Raw genomic sequence first — 22,204 nt, 5'->3', positions numbered from 1 at the left:
AGAGTTCAAGCAGAATCATCATTTGAATATCAAGAAAAGTATTTGAAATTACTGGGGGGAAAGAACGTTTCACCTACTGCGACTTATGGTATTGTATTGCTAATGTATATGGTTTTGATGTGCTATGTATTGTGTTAGCTCAAAGCGTGGGAGGGAGTTTGTATGGAATGCTTGTTTGCATTCATTTCTCTCACGGAGTTCCAGTGCAGGACATTCGGTTGGCAGTGTGTTGGAGTGGAAGCTGCGTTGCCTTGCTCCTGCCTGTTCCCGTTGGTCAGCTTAAATAAACATATTTTGGACACAACCTTAGGGTATTCCCATCCTTGACCCCTCCTCTATATAAATGCAATTAGCGTTTACTTATAGGGATAATCAGTAAAAAAACTAAAACAAAAAAAATGAATGCTTTCATGCTCGACCCTACATGCACATTGTTTTATAATTTCAAAAGGTTTCAATTAATAAATCTTTTAGCTTCATTTTGTGTGTGCAATTTATTGATGTGTTTCTAGCAGAGATATACACCTTTGGGGAGGGCACCCTTTCTAATCGCTGAAGGGGTTATTAGGCAAAGTCGGCAGTAGTTTGTCTTCTCTTTCTATGCTTGCCACCTGCAAGATGGCGATAGTAAACGACCGTTTCCATACTGAGGGTGCCTTGTGACGTTACAGGAAGTGAAAGCGATTCGGAAGTGTCCGTCTGGCTTATTCCCCCACAGGACGGCAACAATAACATAGGAGGGAGAAGGAGGGCTAAGGTGAGAGGTTTCAGGATTGTGTGTGTTTTTTAATGTTGGGAAAGGACAATTTAATAGATTCTCAGTTAGGGGAGTCCGAAACGGGGCAACGGGATCTTTGCATAAGAAGGGAAATTCCCTCATGCAGTGTTTGCTCAGGAGAAGGGAAACTCAGATGTGAATGACAGTCTTGGAAAAGACATCTGGTTTAAAATTCTTCATCGGATATTCGTTAAATTCGGCCATTGGAAAGAGTAAGCAATCTTGTGACGACGAAGGAAATGGTAGTATAATATTTTGAACCATCTTCCCCACCACAAAATATGCTAGTGTCATTGTGCATTTTGCAGCGCTACATTACTAATGGTTGCTACAGGGCCAGAGGTCTAACATGTTTACATCAATGTGGACCTCGTGCCACATTCTTACACTTCCAGTTTTTGTTGGCACAGTCACTAGCAGCAGCAAAACATACGCAAACAAAAAAGTATGCATCCAGTTGAAACCCTAAATGCGCTTTTCACCTCGTAGAACAGAACTTCTCTAACTGCCACACCCTCGCTCGCCAGTTTTAATACTGTCCGTTAGGAAGAACTTTAGAAACACAAGTGCCTTAAAAATACTTTTTGAATATGTGAAATAAGTTTCTTGCCACATTACAGTCTGAGATACCCAGTGACCTGATGCTGTTTTCTGACGTCCCACCTAGTAGGAATGCTAAGCATGTCTGTTATCCACTTTTCAGTTTGTGGCATGATAATTAATCATTAAGCCTGGTGCTAGTGACAGCTGGTGGATTTTAATAGTGGCGGAAATGTTATGCTGGAGTATAATGAGCAAGGGGGTGAAAACTGAAAAAGGAGTGTGCGTGGGAATCTTCTGCCGCAAGAATTTTTTTAAAAATGTGTTCAAATGGTGGATATTGTACAGTCCGTTATTGAAAACTTTGCACTTCAGTGTAAGGCACATAACAACATCACGGTGTGCAGTGTTTTCACTAGGACATAACCGCACACGTAAGTATGCACTGACATAGGAACAGTGAGATCTCTGTACAAAACATGTATTACTGTACTATACTTTCTGCTAGCAATTGCTTTTTAGAGTTCTACTGCTACTCGAGGTTCATGCCAGAAGCAGACAAACAAACCTCCTTCATACTAAGCGTGCACTTTAGTAAGAGAGGCCGCTCACTGTCGGCAATACCTACACATTGCTGTCCTGATATACTGTACCATTCATCCTATTTTAATTTTCCACCAAACTGCTCAATGCCTGCCAAGATTGGCATTATAAGTGCCATGGTTCTCCTTTTTTGTAGAAGCCACCTGGACATTGCCTGCTATTGTACTCATTTTCCTTTTAACTCGCCTTTTGCTTAGTGTATGTTTGCTCATGTTCTCCACTAATGCAGTACACTGCCCACATTAACAAAAAATCCATAAACTTGCACACATGCATGTCTTTGAAAAGCTACTGATGTTGCAGTTGTCTCTAACACCACAAGACCGTAGGCTTGTTTGTTCAGACCCTCATTTCTTAAAGTGTTCATTGTTATGTTAAAGTACTTTATGGAGCGTGCATCTGCCCAACGGTGTCGTGGTGCTGAGACTGCTGCTGAGGACAAATAGGTGCCTAATAGGAACATGGCAAGATGTTAAAGAGACAAGTTTTCAGCTCCTTTCTGAAAGAAGGCAGAGTAGATGAGGCTCAAATGTATGAGGGGGAGATCATTCCAGAGCTTAGCCGTGGAAACCATGAAGCTCCTACCTCCTAATTGGTCTTATCAAATCTGGGCACCTTCAGGAGCAAGCAAGGCTCTGGAGGAGCAGTGTGAATTACTGGGAACGTACCATTGCAATGATTTTTTGAGAAAGTCTGATCCAGAGTCACAAAGTGCCTTGAAGTCCATACAAAGGACCTTGAACTTAAACCAGCTTCTCAAAGGGAGCAAATGAAGGTGTCTGATCTCCACAGAGATAGATTTGCATTTAGTGATACCTAACAACAGTCTGGCAGTGGCATTCTGCACCATTTGCGGTTGGTTGAGAGATTTTTCACCAAGTTGACATAAAGGCCATTACAGTAATCCGGTTTGGAAAGTATCAAGGCTGTGATCACTGTCTTTCTAGTAGAGACTGAGATGAACATGAGGATTTTCTATTGATCCTAAGAAGATAGAAGCAGGAGGAGATTTAGTTGGGAATCTATTAAGACAGCAAGATTTTTAACTTTGGCCATTGGGAGAGGAGGAGGGTCAAGGTCATCTGGCCACCAAGTGGAGGGGAAGTTGAAAAGTTTTCAATATTTTATTACACTGTGATAAAAGAGAGCACAGATTTAACTTCAGAGGCCACTACTACATCCACTACTGGTGCAGCTAATGCCCCCTTTATGAATAAATGAAAAGCCTTGGCTGCCTGGGTGAGAAGTTAAGCAATTACATAGACTGTATAGTAGGTATTGATTTTGTTTGTTTGTTTGTTTTGTTTTAATGCAGGAATGTATTTTTTGATTCCTGTATTGTTTTCAATCAACCAATCAGGGTTTTATAAAGCGTGCTACTCACTTCTGTGGGTCTCCAGACGCCTGGGGGGGGGGGGGGGGGGGGGGGGGTTTCGGGTGCAGCTCCGGATCAGTTGAAGAGCCTGGTCTTGAGGCTCTTCCTTAAGATGTGCAGAGTAGGGGAGCATCTGATGTTGAGTGGAAGCTCATTCCAGGTCTTTGCTGCGACGTACGAGAAGGCTCTTCCGCCTGCTCTAGTTCTGCGGATGCGTAGGGTCTCAGCCAGGGCGAGGTCTGCGGAGCAGAGGTTCCTTTTGGGTACGTGGAAGGAGGCTCTCTCGTTGAGGTATTTGGGTCCGATGTTGTGGAGGGATTTGTAGGCGTGGGTGAGTAGCTTGAAGGTTACTCTCTTTTCGATGGTGAGCCAGTGGAGGTCTCGTTGGTGCTGGGTCATGTGCTTGTGTCCTGGGGTTCCGAGGACGAGTCTGGTTGCGGGGTTCTGGATGGTTTGGAGCTTGTGTAGCAGGGTTCTGTTGATTCTGGCATAGAGGGCATTGCCGCAGTCCAGTCTGCTGGTTATGAGTGCGTGGGTGACGGTCTTTCTGCATTCGGGGGGAGAATCCACCTGAAGGTCTTGCAGAGGGAGTTGAAGCAGGTGGAGACGACAGCGTTGATCTGGCTTGTCATGGTGAGGGAGAAGTCTGATGCCGAGGTTTAGGGCATGGTCTGATGGAGTGGGTGGGTTTCCGAGGGCCGAAGGCCACCAGGTGTTGTCCCAGGCGGTGGAGGATGGTCCGAGGACGAGGACCTCTTTCTTCTCCGAGCTGAGCTTCTGACAGCTGTTGTTCATCCAGGCTGCGACATTCTTCATTTCTTCCTGGAAGTAGTCTAGTGTCTTCGGGATTCTTCGTGGGTGAGAGGATGAACTGGGTGTCGTCAGCGTAGGATAATATCTGTCTGACGATGGAAGTTAGGGTGGCCATATAGATGTTGAAGAGCATGGGGCTGAGCGAGGATCCTTATGGTACTCCACAGTTCATCGCTGTTGGTTCAGAGAGGAAGGGTGGGAGTCTGATCCTTTGGGTTCTGCCAGAGGGAGAGAGAGGAGCGGATCCAGTCGAGGACGGTTTCTCATTTACCGACGTCGTGGAGTCTGGCTGCGAGAGTGCGTTGTGAGACAGTGTTGAAGGCTGCTGAGTGGTCCAGTAGGATGAGGGCTGTAGTGTGACCCTGGTCAAGTAGCATTCGGATGTTATTGGTGGCGGGGAGGATGGCGGTCTCAGTGCTGTGGTTGCTGCGAAATCCGGACTGCGAGGTGTTTTCTTCGCCACATTATTATCAGGCCTGGGCATAGGTCGCTGAGTTTAGCTACGCGAAACTCCGCGAAGTTACAAAAAACTATGTGAAGTTCCTCAAGTGTCGGAATGCAGTGTGAACTGCAGTTTGTGCCGGTATTCCTGCTGCTCGGGTAGAAATTCTACCCTAGCGGCAGCTTGCAAACGTACCGTTCACAATCGCAAACCTACTGATCGCAAGCGGGGAAAAAACTCAGATGCTCATCGCGAAGCAGAGTTTTCTGAACTCAGCGGAGTGCGAAGTGCAGAAAACTCTGCAAACTCTGCGAACAGAGTGAAGTTCACTGCCCAGGCCTAATTAACATTTTTCAGTAGGAGAAGAAACGTGTGTCTTTCTCTAAGCCTACTAGTATCCCACAACTGGGTCTGACATTTTTCATTGAAGATTGTAATACTGAACATCGACACTAACAGTAGTGTGGCACAAGTATCGAGGGACAAAATATCTAAAAGCAAATGCATATAGGTAAGCATATATATATATATATAATGTTCCTTACCCTACATATACCTACTTTGAAGATATATGTACCACGTAGGTAGATGCATACTGTGGCATTAGGAATATTAAATCTAGATGATAATTGTCTAGATTTTATTATCGTTATTCTGTCCATGATATTGTGTTTCATTTAATTGTGGTTCCGATATTCAGAGAGCACTCCTTTCTTTTTTTCTTTTTTTTTCTTCTTCTTTAAAGCTGGCATAAGAGTCCCCATGGATTTTCAACCCTGAAAGTGTGAAATCGGGCTAGTATGTTATAGAATCCTACTTATGGGTGGCATTGACGTTGGCCTTGCAGGAGTCTACTCCACAAACACAGTTTGTGTGGTGATGATTTCCTTTAGATATAGAGGCAGTGAATGGACTCTTGCATGAGTAGTTTGAGTATAGGAGGAACCCAGCAGAGTCATAAGAAAGCCTCTTCCAGCAGGCCTGTGTAGGTAATAACACAGTAGGTCAAGGAATTACTGTTTTGTTTTCAGGCTTGTGGAATTTAATAAAATATCTACCTGTCCATGGGGCAAGTGCTTCATAAATCTACTTGTCCTGTAGCAGAATCCACATGTCCCTTTTGTGCCATGTAATGCGCAGACAAATTGTGGCAGAAATCTCATTATATAAGAGCTCTGATATAGGCTCTTTCATTATGCCAAGGCTCATTCCATAGTAGGGTTTGAATACTAGCAAATTTCTTATTTTGCCACTTTTTTGCAGATCTACATGCTGGGGCTGAAGATGGTGGTAAGCAGTAGTGCCAGGGTTTGCATGCCCTTTTGGGTCTATGCAATCCTACGATCTTGAATGTTTATAGGGTTTTTACCAATTCTTCTTTAATCTTTTCCCATACTGAGAAAAGTTGAAAATGTTCTCCTGACAATGTCAGACGTAAAACGTCTTCCAGGGCTGTGAAATACATTGTTGGAGGGAAAGTGAACTTGTAAAAACTGAACAGATTTTCACATGAGCAAATCTACACATGCATATTTGCTCATGCTTAAATGCATATTACTATGGCTTGGCCTACTTATGCAAATTCTTATGATTTCATGACAGCCTTAAATCTGCACTTAATGCAAGGACATATACCATGGGTGCACTTTTTAGACTTTCTTTAATAATTGGGCCCCTAATTAGGTCTGGCATTAACCATGACCTTTTGTATTTATTAACATTCTGCCTGTCTGTCTCTCTCTCCCTCTCTATTGGCTGGCTTCACTTCGATTGACGGTATTCTGCTCTTTCACAAGCAGTATATTGGCATACAAAGTATTTTTGTTGAGTGGGAATATGTTTGCGGCCGGGTGGCCCAAGAGGACCACTTCCGGGTAGTGAACTAGAGCTGAACCAGTGATGCAGGACTGGGCTTGACTAGAGGGATGCAGTACCAGGCATGACCAGAGGATGTGCATCATTGTATCCTCCTCATCACACACCTTCCAACACATCTGGCTTTCACTCCCCATTTTCACCAGGCACATTGGAGTTTAGTGCCACCTGTAGAGAATCTTTAAGAGAGTCTCTCTACCCCCCCTACGCTAGATGCATAGTTATTTGTTTGTTCCATTGTTGGACCCACTGCTATACCATGTTGAGTGCTATACCATGGTCCTTTTTGAGAAGCTTTTCTCCAAAAATGGTAATTCTTTTCAGTTTTCCTTTTGTATGGAGAAGTCCATGCCAAGGGTTGACATACGTTTGTGCTCCTATTTTGAGTGTGGGGATATCAGTCTTGTGGGTCTAGCCATTCCACGTTCATTCCTCCACCTTGTGACTCCTCTATTCTTCTCACATCTTGAGGAAAAGTGCATCGAGCTGGTGGGCATGGCTGAAAATTAGCTTGTGCCAGTGGTATCTGCCTGTAGCCTTTCATGTAAGCCTGGGAAGTCTGATCATGGGGGGGTGTTGTAGGTGATGACATAGAATTTCTCCCGGTCCTTCCCATATGAGTGTAACATGATTAGGGATGTCCCACTCCTGTTGATAAGGTGTTCCAGAAGTGAGCACCAGGCTGCCTCATTTCGTAGTTTGCTGAATTCAGAAGGGAACAGGCAGTGGTAGACTGCCTCCTGGCACTTACATAGCATAGCATTCCAGAACGTTTATGTAAATGTACTTCACAAGCATCTTGGTGACAACTTTTCATGACTCTGAGCGTTAGTGGCCAGTGGAAATTATTTCCTTCTCCTCAAAAAAACAGCAAGACTACTCCGACTCCTCTTAGGCTTTGTTTGCACAAGTGCCGTGAATCTTCTGGCAGTGTAATTGTTATTGTCTAATTGAATATTTCCTTCAATATAATCCCATGATTTATTATTTTGAGGCTACTTTAATAAAATCTAATTCAAATGGAGACTCTCTTCCCTCTTGTTCTGGAACTTCCAGGGAAGCGTTTTAATATTCACTATTGTCTTAATGAGTTTTTGTGTTCTACAAATTGAATCAATATGCCTAATAGGGTTATGTAAACTATGCCAATCCATCATTTTTTATTTATTTATTTTATTTATGCAATTTTATATAGCGCGGACCTTACCCGAAGGTGTCAGAGCGCTTCACAAAAGGTCATAACCCTCTGCCTTCTTAGTCAAGTCATTATTAGATTAGATTGTTCCTGTGAGTATCTGGTAGAATTGCTCAATTACTGAGAATGTCTCGTGACATTCTTCCACTTCGTGGTTTTGCCATTTTCCTGGATGGTAAAAACCTATTTTTTCACTTTTTACGTACAGGCGAAGGACACACTATTATCATGAGTTTTGAAAGTTGAAATATTGGCGCTGCTACCACATTTAGATACTGCATAATGGATCTTGCCATTTGGATGGCAAATAGCTGGTTAAAGCTGTGGCACAGAAATCGTAATTGTTGTCGATCAACTTAATATAGTGAACTTTGTTTTCTCGCTGACCAGTATGGGTTCTTTGTATGGTCTGCTATCTTGCTTTCAATTTTAGCTGTTGCTGGTCGCTTGCTCCTCATGGTAACAAGACAACAATTCTATGTATTACCACATTGCGTGCAATAGGGAAACCAGTGCGAGGTTTCTGCTAAAAGGACGTTTTAAAAATGAAACACACCCAGTATACTTCGTCATTAAATGTATAAATTCATGCTTTGACAGTCATGTTTGAGTTATCTGTCTTCTCTTTTGTTCTTCAGGTCTTCCTTGGGGGAATTGTTTTTCCTTCACACTTTAACTTATCCTGCGTCCCACCACAAGGTTTTCACCATCTGGCTCCAGGACCATCCCAAATATGGGGCCTCGGAGGAAGTTTGTCAAACCCTGTATTCCTGGTAGTGATGTCTCTGTGCTTCTGAAAGGAGATGGACCCAAAGACTATATGAACCAGCTCTCCCATGAAGTGCTGTGTCACATATTTCGGTAAGTTACTTCTTGTTCTGATGTGAGCTGTTTGTTCAGGATGTCCTCTCATAGTCTACTTTAGAGACTTGGTCCATAAACTTCAGAAGGATGTTGTAAAGGTGACCTTTATCATTATGCTGTTGTAAAGCCGCCGTGTACTGAAGCGGAGTGGGGATTAAGGTTTTCTTTTGGTATTCTTTCATTTATTTAATTTGGAAGATTTATTTAAAGTGGCTCACCACATTGAATCAATTTAGCCTGGTTTGAGTTCTTGCAATTAAAAATGATATTAACCATCACCAATGTGCTCTATTTGCACTAGTTTGTGAATTTTCAGTTACACATTTTCCCATTTAGCTGAGGAATGCTTATCTTTTTTAAAGAAGCTAAACAGAATTTAGCTGTTCAGGAAGGAAGTGACTCAGTCAAAAAGACACTTGTGAATAAGAAACACTTCTTTATATTTAATAGGGTAATTCTCCAGTGTTAAATGTAGCTTTCTGGTGATTTAACACTTCTAGCCCACTCAGTGAGGGCTGACTATTCAGATTGGTGTAGCCCATTCGCTCACGGGAAGGTGGAGTTGAAACTGTGGAAGTCTGTGCCAGCCTTGCTAAATATGAGTTGAAGGTTCTGGCTGTAGTGGTTGCAGCACTGTGTCTCCATCTGCCTGTTCTGAATTGAGCATTATGTAATTGGTTTGTTCCTGATTCGTTATTGCAATTAAGTCTGTTCCTTTGCCCACAGGTACCTGCCTCTGCAGGACATCATGTGTATGGAGTGCCTATCCCGAAAGCTGAAGGAAGCTGTAACTCTCTACTTGAGGGTAGTTAAGGTGGTGGATCTCTGTGCCGGTCGCTGGTGGGAGTACATGCCCACAGGTAAAGACAGTCTTTTTAGGTCGAACTATTTATAGCTCTGAACTATTGTAGAGGAAACAACACTCTTGAACAAGCGGATTCCTCCCAATGCATGTTGTCTACTGAAGCGTGACGCTTCGCCAAGCGCGCGCTTGGCCTCACTCACACTCCATATGCTCGCCCCTGCTCCCCCGCCCATCAGCCTCGCAGCACCAGACTTCACGCGCAGTTCAGGAATCCCTTCCGCTCCCCCCCCCCACGTCACAAACCACCATTTGTCGCACGCATCCGACCCGCCATAGCGAGAGCTTCAGACTTCAAAGGAATGCTCTTCCCCGCTCCCCTATGCGCAATGCCATCACACCATAACGTTGAATATTAGAATTTCAGAGCACACATCTGGTTACCGCATCATTTCAGGGATAGCCGCACAGCTGCCAGCTTGCCTGCTACCTTGGGATTTAAATATTCATGTATAGATAAAGGGAGTGCAGCCTTTGTACATCCCGACATTACACCACACCTATATAAATAAAAGATCCGCGGCACCACTGAGCGAAAGAAACGCCAAAAACTCGCTTCACAACAATTAAGTTCTCGGTTAGGGTGGGAGAAAGAAAACCCTCCTTTCATTCCTTTCAGAGATAAGACTTACTTTTGAAGTTTCGAACACATCACAGGAGCCGCGCCACTGCCTGCAGCCAACCCCAACGAGCACAGTTCGCCCCAGAGCTCCATATTACTTAATAGCAACTACCCTGCAAGCCTTCTCCAGGCCGCAATAGGTTTATCAAGGTTATGTGCATTGGCGGAATGCACTGATGGCAAGGGCGTGTTTTACTATTTTTATGTCTTAATTCCCATAAATTGACATTTTTATTGCTGGGGCGTTTCTTTATAAAGCCAATCACTTTGGTTCTGTTAGGGCAGCTGAGCAGCGTCCTACCCCACAACATCCCATTGCGAGCCTGCTGCTTTCGCTAAGTGGCAAACAGCCTCATCTCTGCAAACAAATACCATTCATTTACCAACCACACTCTAATTTCCCCACCAAAAAATTAGTGCATAACTAGCCTCAAAATCTTATTGCACGCTATCACACATGTCGGGCATGTTCTCTTTACCCGTTGCCTCATGCACAACCTGGAACACTTATTTGTTTGACTCCTCCCCCACTTCTTCAAACATATGTAAATGTTTCTTCTTTGGCTTTAAATGTTTACATGTCCTGGCATAATGCCCCCCTCTTCTTACATTTTCTGCAAACAATAGAACACTCAACACCACAGCATCCCTCCACGCCACAGCATCCCTCCACGCCACAGCATCCCTCCACGCCACAGCATCCCTCCACGCCACAGCATCCCTCCATGCCACAGCATCCCTCCACGCCACAGCATCCCTCCACGCCACAGCATCCCTCCACGCCACAGCATCCCTCCACGCCACAGCATCCCTCCACGCCACAGCATCCCTCCACGCCACAGCACCCTCCACGCCACAGCACCCCTCAACGCCACAGCACCCCTCCACAGCACCCCTCAACGCCACAGCACCCCTCAACGCCACAGCACCCCTCAACGCCACCGCATCACTCAACGCCACAGCACCCCTCCACGCCACAGCACCCCTCCACGCCACAGCACCCCTCAACGCCACAGCACCCCTCAACGCCACAGCACCCCTCAACGCCACAGCACCCCTCAACGCCACAGCACCCCTCAACGCCACCGCATCACTCAACGCCACAGCACCACTGAATGCCACAGCATCACTCAGCAACACTAAACGCAACAGCATCAGTCAGCACCACTGAAGGCCACAGTATCACTCAGCACCACTGAAGGCCACAGCATCACTCTGTGCAACCATTCAACAACAACTGGTTCTAATATGTTCTCTCAATGTTTCAAGCTTTATTACAAATGTCATAAAAATATGTTAATATTTCACTGCTGTTCTTGGATTTTCATCACAATAAAATACAATGAACATAATTTTCCCAAAAGTTATTTACAAAAGTTTAAGCTATTGCCATTATACATTACAATCACTTTTATGTAAGTATTAATTATTTAAAAAAATGAAAGCCATTGTTATTAGTAATATTAATACATCCAAGTCATGTAAATACAACACATATTGCATTACAAATGCTATAGGTGTCAAGTTTGAGAAAGTTAAAACTATTGGTACTGTAAATGACAAAGCTATTAATTTCGCTATTTTAAAAACCAACACATAAATAAAATATTTGTCATTTACAATACCAATAGATCAAACTTTCCTAATGCGAAACCTATTGCATTGCAAATGCTTGTTTCTAATGCCATGCGTTTTCCAGCTGCCCGTTGGTCATTGCCATTTTGAGTTTTGTGGTTCCTCCCTCATCAATTTTATTTGAAGACCAAGTTTCCCATAAGCAAATTATTGCCGCTAAAACCACGAGCTGGCCCGTTTGCCTGTATAAAGGCCAGTATGTGGTCCTCTAGGGAATAATTTGAAGTCATATTCATTGTTGCATGTGCTGTTGTATGCCAAGCATTTACTTCCTGTTTGTTGTACCAGCCTACGTTTACCTGTGCTTTATGACTCTTTAGGCATGTGTATACTTAATCACATGCCGCCTGTGCAAGTGTATTTCCAGCGTTTCATCTTATGACTTTGTGCTAGCTTTTGTGTGTCCACGTTGTTTCTTAAACGTTCTTGTAGATGCTTCCTGTAATCGCCATTTGTTCCTTTAAGTTATAGAAATGAGGACCTGTACAGTTACAGTTCTATGTAACACTATCACCCAACTCATTGGAAATTGGTTTACTGATCTCTGAAGGATGTAAGGGTCAACCGTTCCTTCTCACTTTCATGTCACACTTGTAATGACATGAATTAACCCGCACAGCAAACTCGTTGTGTTATATTTCATATCGGTACCCTGACATTGGTTTAGAGAACATCGTACTCTTTCCCTGCATCATCTCCCCTTCATTTCATATGAACGAGCCTTATAAGGACATAATTCCAAATAAGGACAGAATACTTTATAGGGACTGACGCCTTTTAAGGACTAAACCTTTCACCTAGTTTCAAGACGAGGGTGGGTTGCCCGATCAATATTGCTAAGACGTCATCCTTCGCACATATGAATAATGTATGAGTACACTCTCCAGGGGAGCATACTTCACCTCTCCTATCTACGCACAAAGGTTTAATTCCCAACGTCATCCTCATATTAACAATGGGTAACACACATACATAGACTGTATAAATACAGCCCCTCTTGCTATCAGTAGGCAGGAGGGAAGCAAGACTTCAAAGCTGACACACTGACAAGAGACGCTGCAGCTCCGGCATGCCATCACTCCAGCTGACAGTGGTCTAACCATCCCATGCAGGGTATCCTACTCCAGTCCAGGACGAAGTCCCACGCACTCACTATTCAGGTATGGGGGTTCAACTAAATCCTCGTTGGATTCTAGGCTCTTAGATTCTAGGCTCTTAGACTATAAAGGCTCTTAGGCTTATTAGCTCTTTTAGCACCTACTCACATGCTAGGTACACTCTGGTACATCTGGACAGGCATCTTAGTGTAGTTCCTATATTCCCAATAGGCTCTGCACATTGGAATAACATAAACAGCAGTGTAGACGTAGGACTGAGGTCATCTAGGTCTCTACTGACTATGTTAGACTTAATTAGTTTTGCCAGCTAGCTCAGAGGTCACTAGAAACTTTCTCGAATGTTCAGGAAAGGGTTAACCGTCCTGATTTAGACAAGAAGGGATTAGTTTCTGACAACCGCATAAACATGACAACTTTGCTCCCCCAGAATAAAGAGTGTATCTCCAGAGTCGTGTGAAAACAATAGACAACTATTTCACTCAGTCAGTCGTGCATGCTTAGTTCCACCAGATTGCATAGAAATAGAGAGACGGGCATTTTCAATAAAATATGTTATTTTATTGAGCAGTCTTCTTTCTCATGCAAGAGAAATGAATTGCCATAATTGTAATACTTATTGTAAAGTAAAGTGCGTACAGTAAAAGTAGTATTTTGAAATAATACTGTAAAAGCATTGATATGGTTTCTTAGCCATATGATACTTTAAAATGGATAAAATATATACATACATAAAAACATTGACTAACAAACTCAACTGGTGCTTCTAAATACGCCTACCCTGGTGTACCTGACCTAAGCCTAATACGTGGGAAGGAGTAAGTAGGTTGCAGTTTTTAAGATAAGTTAAGTTTTTGCCAAGTATCGGAATCAAGAATTCTCGCTACGGTTTTAATCAGCTCCTTACCTTGGTTATAGAATGAAGGAGGTCTAGTATCTCGCTTCTCAGGACTCGATCTCCCAGCAACCCGCGAGGGTGACTTGGAAACACCGGAGCTGGATTTTCTCGGCTGGAGAAAGACAGCGTCGCTCTCAGTGCGTCAAGGGGAGGGGCGGTTTCCGTCGGCTCTCATAACAGCTTGGCTCCCGGGCAAGTAGAACGTCGCTCTGCTCCCAACCACTGTGTGTTTGCTTAAGGCAACGTTGGTATATTTATACCTTAAAGGTGCCGGGTTTGACGTAAGGTTGGACATAAGACGTCACTAAGAACTAACAGTTCTTTCTGGACTCTAGGAGTTCTTGTGCAAATCAAAACAAAAGCAGGGGTTTTTTCCCGGGCTGCTGGATGCTTGGTTTGTTTAAAGAACGCGTTGTGCTTTCTAGGAGTATATGGGAGTAGCCTTGCCGTGTATTGGACTGCATGGGCTATTACTAAATATGGATATGATTCTTATGCCTTTTATAAGGATATTATTCATTATAACCACATAAGGGCATGAATCGGGAATATCGAATTAGGGTCCTAGATAGAAATACAACACCCACTCCACGTATTAATGTCCATCATTACTAAATAAATAAGCAATATAAACATATAACGATGCATGTGTGTTTTCCAACCTACCCCAAAATACATAATCGCAATTGAAATGGTGTATGGTTTATACCCGAAAATGAGTATTGGTACTGTACACTTTTCAAGCAGGGTTATCATTCAGTTAAATGCATATATATATCAGCTGAATAAATTTGCGAAATTACACATGAAATGGCTCTGTATTCAGAAGAGAAGGTCGAGACCATGTCATCACATATTTATACGATATTGTACATGTGCTAGAGGCTGAGGTAAATATTGCCTCTAACGTCTCTAAAAATAGAAGCTCTGTTCTCTAAGAATAGTTCTACTTTAAGCAGAGTACCATGTGCCGGAAAAATTGTATATAATTTTGATATGAAGAAAAATAAATTTGCTTTCAGGGGAAGAAATAGTTCCAAAAGTTTTCAGTTGCTTTGTTTAACAGAACTGAAGGCCAAATTCAGAGTTCAGGGAACGCTGTGTGCTTGTTGTTTTTAAAAGTTATTCCCGTTGTTCAGTGGAGAAAATCATATCAGACAGGCTTGCAAAAAATTGGTCTACGACATCAGGTGAAAGTTCGACCAAGTTTGAAAATGCTGTAACTGTGCAGTTTGGAGCGTGATTGCTATCATCGATGTTTGGATCAGCAATGCTCACAGAAGGTTGTACCTGTTTGGTGCTGCTTTCCTCTCGTACTTCACCGCCACCTACTCGTAATGGTGAAGTCTCAGCGAATGCTGTCATCAGAATAGGTAGCCGGTGGGGACAACACGTTGCATGAGTCGTTACAGGACAAAGCAAAGTATCGATATCCATTGGTACTGCTGACATACAACATATGTCCAACACGCATTCTTCTCCGCATAGCAGACATAGAAGCACAGGTAAGATGCAATCTTGCCAGATAGGTCTGAATGAAAGAAACCAGGTTGTACTCGCATCTCTTAGCCGGGCCAATCCGAGGACCATAGTGATATGGTCTCGGTATCGTATTGCTAGGATAGTTTCTTCCATCGTTGCTGGAGTCTTGTCTGTGGATTGGCTTGCCATATCGGAGCAGAAGGAATAAAAATAAAATTCCTGCCACGACTCCCAAAATTAAAGGTAGGCCGCCAAAGACAGAATGGACAAAATTCGGGAAGATGCTAAGAACTGTTTCAAAGGGTGCTAACAGTCCCGGAAAAACTGTCTTAAATACATGTGCGATGCCACTGGTATCAGACCTGTTTTAGATTTGACTTAACATTTCTACGAAATGCACGGGGCAGTTTGTTGATAAAAGGGTACGTATCTCTAATGCCGTCCTTGCAACTTGCAGATCATACGTTTCTTTGGACGACGTCAGAGGCACAGTAGTCTGTAAAAGAATAGACTTCATTCTACTTAAAGTATCAATTCGAATAGAAGAGATATTCACATAAGGCCATATTGCAGCCTCCATGTCTGGATTGCTGTTTGGATACAATACTTGCATACAGCAAACGACCCTGGAAGTAACAGTTGCGAGATAACATTCTCCTGGCACCATTCCACAACAGCTGTGGTCATTTATTAAAATGTAGCTACCGTTAGAAAGTGGTCTGAAAAATGGCTCTATCTGTTTTGCAGGAGTGCCTTGCAGGTGACATGAAAGGTTATTTGAAGACCCTTCGCAGGCTCCATGCAAGTTAATACCTTGACACAGAAGTGTACCGCTTAGTGATTTTTTACAATTATTGCCACTAAGGAATACCTCCTTTTTGCCTTCACTATAACATTTGAGTGTGTAAGGTAAATCCCAGGTTGATTCAATGTAACCTTTACCCAACCTTTCATACTGGCCGGCTGGTATATATTCTTGGCAATATTTAAACTGGAAAGTTGTTATCGGAATTGTAATTGTTCCATGAATTATCCATTCAATGACAGGTCTCTCTGACATTGTCAATGGTAATCTCTCAAGTTTTTTAATGCTCAGAATCATATAATCTGCTCCTTTTTGGGCCAAACTGATTTGTTTATCAGTAAGGTTAAAGATAGAAAATAATGACGTTATGTTGATTAGACGCCATGGCACGTAGCCTGAACGTAGGTTTTGCAACGTCCAGCCAAGCTGTACAATAGAACGCAATTGGGACTGACCATGTTGTAACATTAGTAAGTCTTGCTCTATTATATCAAAGGCAGATGATACAATACTGTCCAATGAATATATTGTGGAAGACAGAGTTGTTAACCCATTGTCCACAACAGAAAGTGATTTTTCCAAATTTATACGATCAATTTCTCGTATTTTTTCTGCTGTTTCAATTTGCATTACTTTCCAAGCTTCGTTGTGTGCAGCGTATATACCGGCGTATATGAAACGTTTTTGAAGCTGTTTGCGAGGTCCCTTTATGAAATCTCGCAAGTCAGCACATTCTTTAAGTAAAGTCAAGTGTTGCTTAATTTCAGCCAATGTGGATTTCTGTAGCCACTCAAGGCATAATTTCCCTACACTGTATGTTGTAACTATCCCTGGATGTTGTCTCTGTGAATATCTTGGGTCTGGCCTGGTCATTTTTAACCGCTGTTTTTTGTTCAGGAATCTATCTTGACAGTTGTTTGTGTCTGTGCGCCAGATCAACCATTTTTTCCAATCAGTATTTATTCTGTTTTGGTGAAAAATATGGGATACGTCTATTTCCACATCCGTAGTTCTATTGCTATCAGGTATGAGCTTTGGAATAGACGGTTTGTTTAAGTCTTTTATCTTAGCTAGGCCAAGACAAGTAGTTTGTTGAATGGTATCATTCAGAAATATTATTGGTTCTGGGATCATGCAGGCTCTAAATAATGATTCTAGACCTTGTACCTGCCAATCTTTTGTTCCCCAGATGGTTTTTGTTTCAATGTTATTTTTCCAGAATTCAAAACCAAATGTAGACATTTTGTCATCAAATTTTTCAGAATAAATCAGTTTAGTATTTGTCAACATTGTTTTCATTCCTGTCTTATTTAACATTTTAAAATAAAATGTTAAACCCTGAGAAGTATGGAAATTTCTCATAGAATGTCTTCGAGCTGCCTTTTGGCGGGGTTGGACAATGTTCCCATTGATTATAATTAAAAACATTTCTAGGTTGTGCAGATTTATGCAAATAGTGATGACCATAGTGATTGTAACAGTATAATTCTTCATAATTTGACAAACCCTGTAAATAATCGTGTTCTGTGAGTTTAGCTGACATTACCAAATCTGACATCATATTATTAATATTTTCAAACTCCCAATCATCAGAAAAAGAACTTGGTATCACAAAGTCACTCAAGGAAACCATAAACTGGTGTGGATACTTCAAGAGCTCAATCGGGCCATAAATATCATAGTCAGTTCTGTCCCATGCTATACCACCAGGTATTGGATTGGCTGTGATGTTCACTGATGATAGTTCTCTTTTCTAGATGTGAGAGTATCTGTGAGACTTTAGGAGCAAGTTGATGTTCTGGCTTGCTGTGTCCATTGTACTATATTTTCCATCAATGAATCTACCCAAGTATAAAACCATGATGAGCCAAAGCAGGAGAAAAAGTACATCTAACACAGTCCAAAATTCAATCCATGGTGAAATCAGATATGTTTCTTTTAGTTGGTGAAAAAGCTCGATTATTTTTTCTTTGAATGTTTTTGTTTCTGGCTTGTCTCCATGTTCACTTGGATCACCCGAAAAGTTATTGAAGTTGATAAAATAGCCAGATGCAGTTCTGTCAAATGGTGGGATTGCTTCCGGATTTCCATTGATCTTTACTTTTTCTTTTGTTACATTTGTACAGTCTGATGCTACATCGTTGTAGATTGGTGTATCATCACGAATTGTTGCAATTTGGGTTTCAAGAGGCACAAGTTCCATGGCTTTGTTGCATAGTCCCTTGTTATTTACTGCAGGTTTATCGAATGTGATTAGTCTCTCAGTTTGAACCTCTTGGATTGTAGCAATGTTTGGTCTTCTGCTATTTCTTGGTATTCCACTGGGCCTGCTATTTATTATCGGCCACATGTTTGTGGTTTCACCAGATGGATGGAAACAATTCTGTTTTCCTTTTTACCAGCAAGAGGCGGTAGTACTACTGATCTTGTTCCGCTGACAGCTAAGACAGGTACTGCTTTTCTGTAAGAAGGCCCAAATTCCTTCTTTACCGCAATCTTTTCTCTGACCAGATCCCCAATCTTCGGAATCCAGACAGGTCTTGCTGGGACAGGTGGTTTTGCTTCAGTGGTTGTTGGCTTAAACTTTGTTACTAGACTCTTTCTTGTTTCATTCAAGTCCTGTAAAACAGCCTAACGATCTTTGATATCAAAGGTTTTTTCTTTCACCACTGAAGTTTGACGATCCAGATCGTGGATAATCATTCTAGTACCAAACAATAGTTCGTACGGACTGATACCTCCTAGAGAATTTCTTGGCATGTAATTAAGACTACGTTGGACACTTATTAAATGTTTGACCAACCCATCACCCGAACCTAATACCCTCGCCGTTATAGATTGCTTTATGTCACAATTTTTTCTTTCCACTACCGCATTTCCCTCAGATTGGAAGGGAGAAGAGTACCGCAATGCAATGCCCATGCTGGTCATGGCCTCTTTGTAAGCTCGAGAGCTAAACGCAGGACTCTGGTCATAATGTAGCATGCCAATTACGTTTGTGCCGATAAAGACTCGCAAATCTTTTATAACAGTTCTGGCGTCAGCCGAGTGCTGGTGGTCTACATTTTCAAGTTCATTTTGTCTTAATAATTATGGGGACGCATTTTTCCGGTTGGATTTCTGCGTTATAGATCGCCTGATGCTTTCTAATAAAGGTGTCCTGGCAATAGTCTGGTCCGGTTCACAACTGCGATCTCTGTTGCAGTCTGGACAATCCATTGCAAATTTGAAAATTGCAAGCTCATCCCCGGCCACCAGTATTCTGATTGTAATTCTATTAGAGATTTCAAGATCTGTTGGTGCCTCGGACCCAGTCCCATGTGTGCGTCTTCAATCAAGAAAACTATCCGGTTCGTGTTTGGAATTACTCTATCCCCCACTCCAGGGATTTGAGCAAAAGGAACGGAGTTCGTGTTTGGAATTACTCTATCCCCCACTCCAGGGATTTGAGCAAAAGGAACGGAGTTTGCATCAATTATGTATGCATTACTGAGTGGATAGTTGAGAGGTAATGCTGCATAATCGCCTTTTAGTGAGGCTTTTACTGCCAGCATGGTTTCTCCATCTATGTGTTTTTCTGAACGCTTTTTTGTGGCTACGGAGGCCGGTTGAACCGCTTCCACTGTGGCTGTGTTAGCCAATGAATTCCCTGCAACGTGAACGCCATCACGTTGATGACTCAGTGTATGTATCACGTGAGTCTTCTGTAGTTCTTTCTTTAAAAGAACTACTTGTTCCCAAAGCGTTTTATGCTTTATTGTGGCACCTGTGTCATCTTTGTAACCGTTTTTGCTCCATGTCTGCATGTCACTGTTGTATGACTTGACGCAGTAATGCGAATCGCACACTATTAGTGTGGGGAATTCGCGATCAGCATTTTCAAGCGCCATCTTTAAAGATCTTATTTCAGCTCGTTCAGCTGAACAGTTTCTGAGTGATTCAGTTTTTGTAATTATAGGTCTGAATTTACCAGAGCGCCAGCGACCTTTGACAATCGCGCACGCTGCATTGTAGGATATTTTATCTACATCGTAGTTTTGTGCGAATCTGTCCATATAGATTACGCAGGTATATTGTTCGAGAGGCAGAATTTCGATTGGCAGAGGATATTCTTGTTCATATTCTAGATCATCTAGTTTTTTCAGTTTCTGGTCAAAATAGTATTTCACGTCTTCTGTAGCAAGAGAATTTTCCCATTGTATCCATTTTGGATCTAATGCCACTGTATTCAGATTGTGTGGACTTGTTAATGCCTCAAGGGCTGATTCTGCTGTATAAACAGTTATTCTCTTGCCTTGTGCTAGGGCTCTTTCTTTTGCTACAGCAGTTTGAACCGCAGTCAGAATTTTTTCTGTAGAACTGAATTTCATTTCAGCTTGAGTGTACAAATGTGATTTGTAAGCTATAGGTACCGTTTCTCCCTCCTTAGAGGTCCGGTATGTGAATCCGCATCTTCCTGGGATTACTCGGATTACAAGGTTGCGTATGCTTTCGCGAGTTTGCAATTTTGTTTTAGTTAACATGTCTGTTTGTAGTGATCTTAAAATTTCTGTGTGTTTCTGAGTCCGATTTATTGGTTTGAAATCAGGTTTTTATTAATTCATAGAGAGGTTTAACCCTCTCTGCATAATTTAGAATGTATGTTCTACTGAAATTCAGGTAGCCAAGTATTGATTGTAAATTTTTCAGCGTCTTTGGTGCTTGGAGTACTGAACACTTTTCTAGGATTTTGTCTGCCAGGCTTTTTGCCTTCACTTGATAATTCATATCCTAAAAATAGGACTGTTAGATGGGCAATTCTTGACTTTTTAAAGTTGAACTTGTAACCCTCTGATGCGAACCCAAGTATTATGGTATTCACTCTTTTTAAGTGAGTCTCCAGGTCATCGTCTGTAAGATAGATGTCATCGACATATGATAATGCCTCATCATCATATATTTGTAGTAACTCTGTTACCCTTGCTGAGAATAATCCTGGGCTATTCTTGAATCCCTGTGGGAGTCGGCAAAATTGTTTTTTCGTCCCCATTATTGAGAAAGCGGTCAAATACCTGCTTTCAGGTGCAATGTTCTGACAGAAGAATCCATTAGAGATATCTAATGTCGTTTTATATTTTTTGCGTATGATGTTATTCATTAGTGCTGCACTGTGTGAGTTGTGTCCTGCAAAAGTTTTGCAGCAGGAGTTTAAATGTCTGTAGTCCAAAACTAGGTGATATGAATCGTCTGGTTTGGAGACAGGAAACAAAGGATTGTTCATTTGTGAGGTGCATGTTTCAATCACCCCTGGATATTCAAGTTGATCTAAAATCTCCCTGACTTGCTTTTTAGCTTCTTGTTTAACTGGGTACTGCTTTTGTGCAGTGGGTTTACTTTTTAACTGGATTTTGTGTGAGGAGACTCCTCATCCCATCCTACATGATTCTTATATAAAGCAGGAGCTTGGGCCACTGCCCATTTTCTTGCAAATGTGTATTTTTATGAATCTGAATATGATTTGAGAAGGCAGGCATAATCATTTCTTCGCCATGAGGGCACTCCCTGACAAACTCTGGTGGCCAGTCTTTTTCAGCTAACAGGATGTCATAGCCTTTATAAAGTTTCTCCCAAAAGAGACCTTTTATTTTCCTAGTTTTATCTCCCTCTATGCGTAATGTTATTTCATATAGTTTATGGGGCACACTGACTCGTGTGTCTGCAGTTTCCACTTGAATGTATTCATTCGTGTCCACTGTCTCCAGAAGATTCATCCGGATCTTGCGAGCTATTGTCACTTTCGCTGCACTGTCTAGCATTGTCTGGGCCCACTCTCTGTTTTTCTGTTGTGTCCTCAGAATCCTCGGCATGTTTAATTTTAATACTTGCTACCTTCTTTCTGGGAAATTGCGATTTATTACTTTGATGAGCAGGTTCTTTGTCTTTAGACTTGACGTGCTCTTCCTTGTGTTCTGACCGTCCTCTTCTTTCCGATTTCTGTGAGGAAGTCTGAAAAGATCGAGAGGGACGTGTATCAATATCTTGATATCTATCAGGTTTTCTTAATTTATCCCTATCTCTAAGGCTGTATCTTTTCTCAGAGGGTTCCCTTTGGGGAGACTTGCCTCCTCGGCCAGGAGATCTTTCTCTCCGTTGAGGAGACCTTCCTCTGGACTGGAAACGTTTTTCCTTGGGAGTGGATTGTTTATTACCCTCCCAACCCTTTTTTTGAGTATTTAGATTATTTTTAATAAATGTTTTTTCAGGATTTTCAGTTAGTTGGGGTTTTACCGGTTTCCCACCCAAGCTTTCTCTTCCTAGCTC

At 42.2% G+C, this 22,204-nt stretch overlaps 2 protein-coding genes across 2 annotated transcripts in view; one reads left to right on the top strand and one right to left on the bottom strand.

Moving 5' to 3' along the window:
- The first annotated feature begins 654 nt into the window (after positions 1–654).
- Positions 655–22,204, top strand: part of FBXO38 (F-box protein 38) — a 312,552-nt gene continuing 291,002 nt past the window's right edge. The window contains exons 1-3 of the mRNA XM_086931615.1: positions 655–757; positions 8,260–8,482; positions 9,212–9,345. Coding sequence (XP_086787741.1) covers positions 8,355–8,482; positions 9,212–9,345 — 262 coding nt within the window. The 5' untranslated portion in view covers positions 655–757; positions 8,260–8,354. The remainder of the gene's footprint in view (positions 758–8,259; positions 8,483–9,211; positions 9,346–22,204) is intronic.
- On the bottom strand, positions 17,891–20,969 carry LOC147703080 (uncharacterized). The gene is made up of 2 exons (XM_086928874.1): positions 19,330–20,969; positions 17,891–19,273 (listed from the first exon to the last, which is right to left on the bottom strand). Exons 1-2 carry the CDS (start codon positions 20,425–20,427, stop codon positions 19,235–19,237), a joined length of 1,137 nt encoding a protein of 378 aa, XP_086785000.1. The 5' UTR covers positions 20,428–20,969; the 3' UTR covers positions 17,891–19,234.

Source organism: Lissotriton vulgaris, chromosome 7 (genome assembly GCF_964263255.1).
Source record: "Lissotriton vulgaris chromosome 7, aLisVul1.2, whole genome shotgun sequence".
In the NCBI taxonomy this organism is placed as follows: Eukaryota; Metazoa; Chordata; class Amphibia; order Caudata; family Salamandridae; genus Lissotriton; species Lissotriton vulgaris.
The sequence above is the reverse complement of the archived record's forward strand: the minus strand, read 5'-3'. Positions and strand labels throughout refer to the sequence as shown.

Coding starts and splice junctions, on each gene's coding strand:
- LOC147703080 (XM_086928874.1), bottom strand. CDS start 20,427: ATGTTAACTAAAACAAAATTGCAAACTCGCGAAAGCATACGCAACCTT. Junction 19,274..19,329: donor TCCCTGGAGTGGGGGATAGA/GTAATTCCAAAC, acceptor AGTGGGGGATAG/AGTAATTCCAAACACGAACC.